This window comes from Passer domesticus, chromosome 3 (genome assembly GCF_036417665.1).
Source record: "Passer domesticus isolate bPasDom1 chromosome 3, bPasDom1.hap1, whole genome shotgun sequence".
Taxonomy (NCBI): Eukaryota; Metazoa; Chordata; class Aves; order Passeriformes; family Passeridae; genus Passer; species Passer domesticus.
Window position 1 is genome coordinate 9,874,696 of NC_087476.1, and position 11,189 is coordinate 9,885,884.

Sequence of the window (11,189 nt, forward strand, 5' to 3'; positions counted from 1 at the left end):
GCTGAGAAAACCCCTCTGGGCTATGTGTCAATGAAAATTAACTGTTGGGAGTAAATTGTGTATCAAAAGTAAATACAAACATCAGTCCTAACTGCAAACACATCACTGAGTGACTTTAGCTCTGTAGAAAATGCCAGTGTGACTGGTCCCAGAGTCAGGTTTTGAGCACGAGCTGAGGGTTACACTGGAGTTGGTGGGATGTGTGTGTGAGTGAATGGTGCCAAACAGGAGCTGGGCAGTGGGCTCCCAGAGGGAGAGTGCCGTGGTTTAGCAGATGCTATGAACAAAATTAACTCTACTGCATGCAAACCAGCACGATGAGACACAGCTGGGGATTGCAGTCAGCACCAGTGTCCTTCCCAGTCCATAGGTGGTATTTGAGTGCTCTCTAGTGGACAGAAAACGGATACAGAGGAGAACAAAACTGATGCGCTGTCCCTGAGCTTAAGTCACCCTCAGCTGAGTGTCTGAGGCATTGGGTCTGTAACACCACACACCACGGGCCTGTGCTGAGTGTCTGGTAGCAGGATTTGTGAGGGGCACTCAAAGCCAGCTCTCCCTGATCTGTGACGCTTCATGGCAGAGGTTTGATGAGAGAGCAGGGCAGGGTGGCAGGGGATGCCCACCTCACCTGGTAAGAGGTGACTCACAACCACCTCAACCCCTTTACACTATTTTTTCCTTGTGTTGAAGGAAACACCAGCCATTCCTGCTCCTGTGTGTAGTCAGCAGTTAGAAGAGCAGAGGTACTGTGGAAGGAGAATAGAAACATTGGTCATGGAAGGAAAGAAAGAAGTGGGGAAAACTTATATGAACTCATTTCCCAGCTGCTGCTGAGCCTCCAGGAGCCCTTTGCTCTGAGAGCTCTGCCAGTTCTGGATATAGTAGCCCTGAGGGAAAATATTCTTTGTTTCACAAAGTGATAAGCAACTGAGTAAAGTGGAAACCTAGACTATGTCATTGTAAAAACATGATTATCAGGGAAGTCAGCTCAGGACACAAGCCATAAAACAGTTATGTAGAGGTATTCCCAGACCAGCAGAACCATACTGCTGAGCCCAAATGTTCAAAAGGTGTCCCAAAATCATGACATTTATAAGGATATTGTAGTGCAGTTGGGATTTACTTATAGTAGGTATCTGAGTTTTGAGATCTAAGAATAACTCGTTTTCCTTTTGCTTCTGTGAAATGACAGCAAAAAGATTTTTTTATGATGGTGGTAGTAAAAGCAGAAACAGCCACTTGACTCATGAAACAGCTACACCTCTAGTTAAAGAGGTTATATGCATCTCCCACAAACTCTTTGTTTAAAACCCGGCTTCTCCATTACCTCTGTGTTGGGAGAGATATGATTTAGCCTTCCTGGATGATACCATTTTTCAGTATGAGTTCCTCCTTCCCAATGCTCAGACACCTTGGAGACAAAAAACCCCTCCTTCAACATCCTATTGAGTCTAATTACTTGTCTCCCACTCATTCTTTTCCTTCACTTTCTAAAAGCTTTTGAATGAAATTTTTCTTTGAATATCTTCTCTCATTTGGAGCAGTCATCTTTGCCCTTGCTTCATTTAGGCAGAAACTACAGAGGGTTTAGTACAGTGCCACACATACCTGCAGTAAAAGGAAATGCATTTGTATTTAGGCAGTTATTCTATGCAAATTAATTAATAGTTTTACTACAGAGGCTATGCATACATTAGGCTAGGAAATACAGACTGCACGAATATGCTGATTGAGTTTGTTGAGGGTATGGAAAGAAAGGGAAAAAAAACCCAGAAAAAGAACGGAAAAAAGTAAGTCAAGCAACATATCATACCAGTCAGTACTGCAGTGCTAAGAGGTAGGGGGAAAAGGCATAAATCCCAAAGAAAATAGTCCTGAAACTTCAGAGAGTTTCTTTATCTTTCCTTTGCTCATAGAGAATTTAACTGAGGCAAAGGGGACCATGAAAGAGAGAGGAACAGCTGAGGGTAACCCAAGCAGTAGGTAGGAAAATGTACTTTTATAAGTGATGACTATTACTGGAATATTCTTTGCACACTCTCACACAGGCTTTCCCCTGCAGGTTTCCAGTGGATAATTGAGTTAAAAAATTGGTTAAGTGGAAGAAATTTTCTGTGTAACATCCAAAGCAACATGGGAATCAAACTCCAAGTACTCTGGGATGTTGCTTTTCAAAGAGGCAAGTCAATGCTCAGCTCCTGCAGATAGCTCCACTGGCATATTAGTTTTCTCCTGACAGGTTTGATTTGTGTCCATCTTTTATGCAGAGGTTCACTCTCCACAGTCACCATCTGAACAAAGACCCTGCCCTAAACTTGTGGGGAAATCAGGTGATTATTCCCACAACTTCAGAGGTTAGCACCACTGAGGCACTTGTTTTATTCCTATGTCACCATGATTCAGGCTGTGGAGTTATAAAAATGCCATGTATGATAAGACTTGTTAGGCAATCAGATAAACAGGCAGTGCTCAGACTTCTCCATGAGTACACGAAGCATACACAGCCTCTCCAGGACAGAGAGTGGCAGCTCACTGGGGCCAAGCAGACACTTCTGTTTGGGGAGCAAATCCCCAGCTTTTGAAGCACCTTCACAGGCACTTGGCAACATCTGGAAGGACACTGCTCAGCAAGCCTGACAAGCTTCAGTGGGAACTCAGGGTTCAGGTCCTGCTCTATTTTTGCTGTCTCAGACAGCAAACTGCCAGCTGCTTACTCCTTGTTACTATCTGAATAAACTGCATTATCCAGGAAGTCAAATGGGAACAAAAATGCCATTAGATAAGCTATTTGTTTAGCCATAAAACTATTCATTATATGCTTTCAGGAACTCCACCCCAGGGGTTTTTAACCCTTCAGAGGTCACATGAGAACAACTCATGTTCCAAAACCACTTTCTGGTGGCTTGCAGCACTTCTGGGAACTGCAACTCCTGTGCCAGAAAGGCTGGAGCTGGGTGGTGGTGTTTACACACTGCTAAACAAAAGGTTTGTAGTGGCAGGGAGAGAAAACAATGGGGATTTAGGAAGGAACCCCACCTATGAAGTCTCCCTTTTTTTGACTCATGGGTTTCATGTTCCAGATTTTTTGTTTCACCACAAGCATCAAAAGCTTGTTCTGTGTCTGCTACTTTGGACTGTTCTTGATTTTGACATTTCCATCACTCCCAAACTCCTCCAGCTGTTCCTTTCTGGGGTGAAAAGTCTTAATCCACTCACTGGGTCCTCTTTCCAGGGCTGCTCCTCTCTGGGGACACTGCTGCATACCCACTTGAGGTGCTGAGCCTGTTTGGAGGTGGCTGCACTGATACAGTGTCAGCATCTGTTTTTCATAGCTTTAAAAATATTCCCTGGCTGTGGTTTCTGTCTGTCCAGAGAAGGAGAGCAAAGCTGGTGAGAAGGAGTACAAATGTGATGAGCAGTAGCTGAGGGAGCTGGTGATGTTTAACCTGGAGAAAGGGAGGAACCTTATCACTCTAAAACCACTGAAAGGAGGGTGCAGCTCAGGGGGGGGGTCGGTCTTTTCTCCCAAGTAACAAGTGCCAGATGAAGACATAGCCTTGAGTTGCACCTAAAGAGGTTTAAATTGGATATTAGCAAAAAATTCTTCATTGAAGGGTGGTGAGGCATTGGAACAGGCTGCTCAGGGAAGTTGTGGAATTGCTGTCTATGGAAGTGTCCAACAAACATGTGGATGTAGTACTTAGGGTTATGGTTTAGTGAACACGGTACATAGTTAAACTATTGGATCCCATGATCTTAGAGGTCTTTTCCAACCATAACAACTTTGTAATTCCGTGATTCCACGAAGCTGTGACAGGTGCAAAGCTTTTTTCCCAAGCAGGAGCCAGCACAGAGAAGCCGTGGGACAACCAAGGGCCTGCAAACAAACCAGGCTGCCCAGCCCCGCAGGTGCCTGAGGGGCAGCAGAAGGACCAGCTGCTTCCCTGTTCTTTCCCAAAATAAACTTGGGAACACACAGCCGCTCCGAGGCGTGTGGCCAGGCTGTGGGGGTGGCCGTGCCCTGCACCCAGCTGGCGCTGCTCGGGATGCGGCTGGGGCAGCAGCGCCGTGTCCGCTGTGTCAGCTAAAAAAAATGGGCAGGAGATCTTTCTCCTTTTTAATGCCTTTATTAAAAAGAATCAGCTCAGGTGGGGAGAAATTGACGGGTCGCGCCCACACCGCCGGTGCTCCTAGGAGTGGCACGGAGGAGGGGGGTGATGCAGCTTTGGATTCCGTCCTTACGAGAGATTAGCAGATTCCGACCTTTTGGGCCAACATCTCGGGTCGTCTCTGTAGTCAACATCTTTTAGGTTAGGGTAAAAAGCAAAAAGGATCCAAGCAGGCACTGGGCTACGCTCCCATCCTTAGACATCACCTAGGTCCCCTAGTTCTATGTTGGCTCGTTATTTTTAGGGGTTTTCCTGAAAAAAGGCAAAATTTGGTGCAATGCATTTCTCATCTGCACACTAGCTCTGATGCCACTCCCATTCTCCTGGTACCTGCAGGGTCGCTGGCAATCATCAGGGGGACGATGGTTAATCACCAACCATTAACAGGTAATTGAAGAAGGACTCTTAACAATGAAGCTAACTTAACAGCACTGGTCCAACCTGTTTTAACTCTGCAACCTTAGAAAGAACAGATAACTTTTTATTCATAACATCAGCGGGAGACGCGTGCGAGCTGTTTCCCGTGAGGAGGAGCGGCGGGGCCCAGGGACGCACCGGGGCCCCGGGAAGTGCCCGGCCCGGGAGGAAGAGGAAGCGCGGGATGAGTTAGTGGGGCTCACGCGGCGGCATTCCCGCCCGTCGGTGTAGTCGTGGCCGAGTGGTTAAGGCGATGGACTAGAAATCCATTGGGGTCTCCCCGCGCAGGTTCGAATCCTGCCGACTACGAGCCGCGTTCCTCTTTTCCTCCCCGTGCCGGACGTTTTCTTCCCCCCGCTCGTTTTGCACCGGAGCCGCCGGCGCCTGACATCCGGCAGGGCGGCCGGTCCAGCCCCGGGAAGGGAGGCGGGACCTCCTCCCGCGGCCATGGAGCAGCGCGGCCCGGCGCCCGCCGTGCTGGTCACCACCAGGTACCGGGGCGGGCCGGGCAGCGGCCCCGCGCCCCCTCAGCCGCGGCCTCGGCGGGACAGCCCGGGCCAGGGAGAGGGGAAGGGAAGGGGAAGGGAAAGGAAAGGAGCGGCGGAGGCTGAGGGGGAGCAGGGCGGCGCTGTGTGGGTTTGCCCCGGGGCACTTCAGATGTTCTCCAGTTTTCCTGCATTCCACAGCCGCGGGAGATCCCTGTGTGCCCTTTCCTCCTGTGGTAACTCCGGGTCCTTTGCCGTCCGCTCTGGCGCAGCGTGTGCTGTCGCCCTCCGGACACTTCCTTTCCTTGCCGGTGTTCCGAGGTGGGCGGGCAGGAGTTGGGATTTACCCTGCGGTGTCAGCAGTGCTTTGCCTGGTGCCCATTCCCGCCTCTGTGCCCTGTGTCCCGTGTCGCCGGGATGGGCAGAAGGAGTTTATTCTCCTTTCCCACCTCCTCGCAGCTGTCCCTGCGTGGTGCAGGGGCGCTCTTCTCCGTTGCATTAAATTTTTAAACCCTGTTTCTTGCTAGGTGTAGTAAATGAATCCTGATGAGAAATACCTCTAGAAGAAAATGCTTATGGCAGTCTTTTATAGGGAAATTGATAGATCTCTCTCCTTTTTTTTTAATACCCACGAGATATTTGAGACCACATGAAAGCAATTTGCTATCAGATGAGACATGAGAAGCAGAAGTGTTGATTCAGCAAGGTCCTTACCTCCTAGGACAAAAATAATGACTATTTCAGTCACTTTAACTTCAAAGCTGTTATTTTAATCCTTAAATATTTGACTGTATCAAGGCTGCACTTTCCTTGAAGCAATGGCCTTGAACCTTCAATGTATCTAATGTGATTAACAGATGTTTTGTAGGGCTGACTTTATATTATGTTTAACCTTAGAAATGGAAATCCAAACACCTGGATTTATTTTACAGTTGTTAGATTGAAAAAGACCCACTTGCAAATTGTCCCACTGAAGCTGAAATGCTTTCAGTGATAAAATTGAGTATATATGTATGTGGGATTAAGACTTTAGCAAGTGAACATACTTTCTAGCTTCTGAGGTGAAATAGCTGTATAGTTGTGACCTTTTCCACTCTTTTTTTCCACATACTTATTTTGGGAATAGGATTCCTAGTTGCTGTGGTAATATAAATTATGGACTCACAGAATATGCAGAGTTGGATCATTGAGTCCAACTCCTGGCTTGGCTCAGGACATCCCAAGGATCACACATCCCTGAGAGCATTGTCCAAACACTTCTTGAACCCTGTCAGGTTTGGTGCTGTCATCACTTCTCTGGGGAGCCTGTAAAATCTGTATACTTGTAGTCAGACTACACTAAATAAAATGAACTATTTGATGAGTACTTTGCCTTCACTTAATAAATAAAAATAGTTGTACAATTTTTTACTCCTTCTGTTATGACCAGGGATGTCACAGTTTGCTCCCCTCTTGAGAGAGGTTTCTGGAGCTGGGTGATGCTGTCAGGGCTGAGTTTACAAGGCAGAAAGCACAGACTGCTCCCCTGGCCACACGGATGCTGGCATAAATGTTTCTCTGGTCACACCACTTGCATCTCTTGTTTTACTTTCTTTGTGGAGGTAGCTATTAGCCACCCCTCATGTTGGCCTTTCAGCACAGAAAGCAGATTGTTTAAAATACAATTATTATATGCAAATCAAGAAAACAGGAGTGAGCACCCAGCTCTTCCGTGAACTATGGAAGCTGCTCAGTTCAGCTGACCTTTATAGTCTGCACTTCCTCTGTTCTGGGCCAGTCCTGCATGATCTGGTTGTGCAATGGTCTGATTCACAGCAGTGCTGCTGGTGTGAATGGTCTCCTTGTATTTGGGGGAAGTGATTCCTGTTAGGAAGGTTAGCCATGTGCCCAGGTCTCTGGTGAACTGTCTGTTTTATAGACAGAAGTGTAAACTGGAGATAAGCTAGATTCAAATAAAGAGTAGAAGCAACGGACCTGTGTGCCCTAGTTAAACAACTAGTTTTTTCCTTTTGCTGTTTTTTTTGGGTTTTTTTTTTAGCTGTAAGTGTGAAAATAATTGGTTTTATGTGAAAAATGCAGTGAAACTATATTCTGTCTTGGTGTTTGCAGGTGATGATTCTATTTGAATAACAAGAACAGTATTTAATTAGTTAAAACATTAAGGCTGCTTATTTTGAAGGCATTACAAGAACTAGGGAGCTCTTTGGATAGTATGCTCTGTTTGTCTCAGCCTCCCTGCTGATTTCTGTTTAGAATCAGTTTTATATTTTAAAAGAAATCCTAATGCTATAGAAGATAATAGGGCTGGGTTTCCTCTAGGAGATGATAATGAAAGTGATCATAAGGCCTAAAGCAAACAAATTAAAATGTAGCTATTCCCCCTCCCTCTGATCATTTTCCATGACATTTTAGCACAGACTTCTAAAAACTTTAACAGAAAAACCCTGGGTATAGATAAAGTACTTACCAACTTCATTGCAGTTTCAGAACTCTCTCATGCAGCAGCTCTTACAGTGAAGTTGTCATTGTGTCATCTCAGAACATCTGTTTTCAGCTAAAGGCCATTGATTATATTTCAGTGGTCATTACTCCTTTTATTTATATTAGAGGTGAAAAGCAGGTTAATTAGTCATTTATACTCTGTGTTAACAGAAGTAGAATCACAGACTCATTTGAGATGGAAAAGACCTTTAAGATCATCAACTCCAAGCATCAACCCAGCACTGCCACATCCACCACTAAATCCTGTTCCCAGGTGCCTCATCCACACATCCTTTCAAGGACTGGTAATCACACTTCTCTGGGTTAGTGAACCATTCCTGAGTATGAGACCGACCTTTTTGCTGCCATAGCTGCAGTCACAACCTCTGAGTGACTGTACATCTGGAGAGCTGTTAAGATCTGATTATTGTGATTATTAGAGAGAGGTGCTTCTACCCAAATTAACATGCAAATGAGATCATATGCTAAAATCAATAATGCAGATTTTATTAAGTAAAATGTGTGAGAGACAAAGACACAGAAAAGAGGGTGGAGGGAAAGGATAATCACTAGTCTTGTGGATCCAGCAGTGTTTTGTAGGTCCTTCTTCACCCTTTTTGGTGGTAAGGGTCCCACAAAACATAAAGTTCAATGGGTTAATATGCATTCAAGTATATATATGGGCATGCTCAAGCACCTTTCCTGCAGAGTGGAGTTTGCTACACTGTGAATCATGTACATCCTCTGATGGAAGGCCCCAGAAATAAATCTGGGGGTGCTTTGGGTGACTTTGCTGGTTTATGACACCTTTTAAGACATGACAGCTGCACCTCATGCCTGTGTAGTTGAGCCTGTTATACCCCATCAGAAGGGGTAAATACCCTCAGGCCTGCATGTGAGTGTGCATGTCCTGTGCTCAGTGTGTCTCTTCTTTTGAGTCAGTGGACTATGGTCTCCTCCAGTCAAGAGCTGACCTTCAGCACAGTTCTGCATGGACTCCTTGCAGTGTTCACTCTTCTCCCCCACTCTTGTTTACCTCCCCTTAGGCTTGAGATAACTTGGACAATAGTACTGCCTTTATCTTATCTCAAGTCCCCATCAGGTGGCTTAATTTACTGTCCATATTTCCAGGAATTTGTGGGGGCAGATTAGGGGTGAAGGCATTGGTGGTTGCAGTTGAGGAGTTGCCAGAGAGGGCAAAGTCCTTTGATGATCATAATAGTGTTTAGGGCTATTGTGATCTGTAAGTCCCTTCTAAGAACATATCCTATGCTGCAGGTGTAGTCTAACAAGGTCCAGATCCAGCTTGTTTTACTGGCAAATGCCCTTGGAGTCAGCATTTTGGCTGCTTCTGAAAGAGGCAGAGTTCCAGATGATGGTTGTTGCTCGCAGGTCCCACAGGCTGCTGTGTGAAAGCCAGGCACCTGTGTATTCACACATGGGCACTACTGGTCCTGTGTTTTAGAGCCAACCATGTGTAACTGAGAGCAAAATTATGTCTGGATGTGTAAAGTGAGGTCCTTGACTGGCAGAGCATGAGAACAGAATCAGAGCAGACAGAATAGCACTGGAGATGGTAGAGATGTTGTTAAAGCCCTAATGCTTTAAATATGGCTTGCGAAGAGGATTGGGTACAAAACTGGGTCTGTGTCCTTGTTTATTGTTATCCTATTTTTCAGGAACTCTCAAGATACTCTCTTTAAAAGGCTTTTATTCCGGCTTTGAATTAGAGATTCAGAGGTTGCCTTCTTGGGGAAGCTCAAGTTTCATAAGAATTGATCAAGTTTTGACATGATGAGAGGAATCTTTTGAAACTTTGTTTGAAACTAGATTGTTTAAGCCTCTTGAAAGTGTATATTAAGTTCTAAGCATTGTATATCCTCAGGTGAAAGGGCACCTGTGTCAATGAATCTAAACATCCTGAAGGACGAGGTAAGAATTCCACAAGAACTCTGCACTCTGCAGGAAATCCAGGGAAGATGGAACTTGATAATCCTCATGGTTGAGGTCTAAAAGGCAGAATAAATGTTTAATGATCCTAGTTTAGTTTTGGTTTAAGTAGTCCCTTCTGATTTCTCAAAAAAAGCATTCACTCACACATAGGAAGAATGTACTCAGAGATGTGTTCAGAGGGTATTCAATGCTCTGGATGGTGAATTTCTGATTCTGGCAGAATACTTGGATCCAGCAGCAGCGACTGGCCTGTGGCTTGGCATAGGGTAACTTTGGGGAAGGGATCTTTGATCAGTTTTGGTTTTCAGGCTAATAAAACAGACTGTTTATTTCATTAAATGTACTGATCAATGCTGCAACAGCAACTGCTTGGTCTTACTCTTGATGTGTGAGCACTCTAATACGACCTGGCATTCCTCTTGCAAAAATGTCATAAATATTTTCAGGTGGCAGTCCAGGAGGAAGGTGGCACCACAGTTCTGTGGATCTGAAACGATCAGGAGGAAAAAAATTTATTGAGTGAACTGCAGCAGCAACTCCCCTGTTGCATTTTCCTCCAGGAGGAGCCATGGATGGTTATTACTGCTGGCAGCTCTCAGAGGTTAATGCTGTGGTTGTCTACTTTAACTGGATATGAAAGGACAGGTAGTTCTGTTTCCAGTAGGATCTTCTGTGGGAAAGCCAAGATGTTTTGGCTAGTGTGCCCTTTAGGCTGTTTGGCAACAAGACTGTGTATCAGATAATCAAAACCAGAAGGCAGCTGTGAGGGATCATGTCCTCCTTTAACTTGTTCAGTCCTGATGATTGTTGGATTTTCCTCAAGGACCTTCACAAGTGGAAGCTGCGATTGGCCCATCAGTCTGTGCCAGCAGCTTCCTTTGTATTTTGGCTTTAATCCACTTCCCTGGTTGGCTCTTCACAAACCTCAAGTTGTCCCTGTGCTCCAGGGAGCCCCTTCTTTCTTTCATGGCACCTTTCAGTTGTTGTCTCTGTTGTTGCTGGAAATGAACTTGGATAAAGTAGAGGTGGGTAGGGCTCGGCATGAGTTACTATGAACAGACCTTTGTCTCAAAATAAACCTGATGAGAGATCATTGGATCTTCTCACCTGCCATGCTGGGCTAAGAGCACTTTCAGCTCCTGCAAGTGAAGTCCCATTCTGAATGAATGCACATCTCTTCACAGAAGAGTTGTGTTCCTGGCATGTTGCCTGCAGTGGCTCATGGCAGGTGCTTTGGGGTGGAATATGGAAAACAGGCCATGCCTAGTTTGTCTTGTTACAGAGTAGGAAGTGTTGGGGACAGGTGTGATGTCCTGTTCCAGTGAGAGCCTTTGCATTGATTTTCTTGGGCTTGCATCTGGGAGCGGGACAGTTAAAAGTCTTTGTGCCAGTGCCTGAACTCTGTGTATTCTCTTCCCTAGGCAAATTCAGAATGTGCACACGGGACTGGATTTGTCTGTGCCGGAGTACCAGGAAATCCGTGGGAAGATGATGTCTGGCCATGTGGAGTATCACATTGTCGTTGTTACCCGACTGGCTGCCTTCAAATCAGCAAAGCACAAGCCTGAAGATGTGGTTCAGTTTATGGTAAATATTTCATCAGACCTGTGTTAGTGATCACTTTCTTAATCAGCTTTGATTATTTCTGTCATGATCTAGCAGATGCTTCATCATCAAGCAC

General features: G+C 45.5%; 1 protein-coding gene and 1 non-coding gene across 4 annotated transcripts in view; both read left to right on the forward strand.

The window, feature by feature from the left end:
* Nucleotides 1–4,742: 4,742 nt before the first annotated feature.
* The window catches only part of HS1BP3 (HCLS1 binding protein 3), a 53,947-nt gene continuing 47,500 nt past the window's right edge, over nucleotides 4,743–11,189 (forward strand). Inside the window, exons 1-2 of one of the 3 annotated variants that reach the window (XM_064411811.1) lie at nucleotides 4,743–4,877; nucleotides 10,930–11,095. In XM_064411811.1, coding sequence (XP_064267881.1) covers nucleotides 10,997–11,095 — 99 coding nt within the window. In that variant the 5' untranslated portion in view covers nucleotides 4,743–4,877; nucleotides 10,930–10,996. Of the gene's footprint in view, nucleotides 4,878–4,936; nucleotides 5,081–9,985; nucleotides 10,110–10,929; nucleotides 11,096–11,189 lie in introns of those variants that run through there. The other 2 variants (XM_064411809.1, XM_064411810.1) reach the window with 2 other exon arrangements.
* Nucleotides 4,817–4,898, forward strand: TRNAS-AGA (transfer RNA serine (anticodon AGA)). Its single transcript has one exon. It is a non-coding gene; the product is annotated as a tRNA-Ser (tRNA).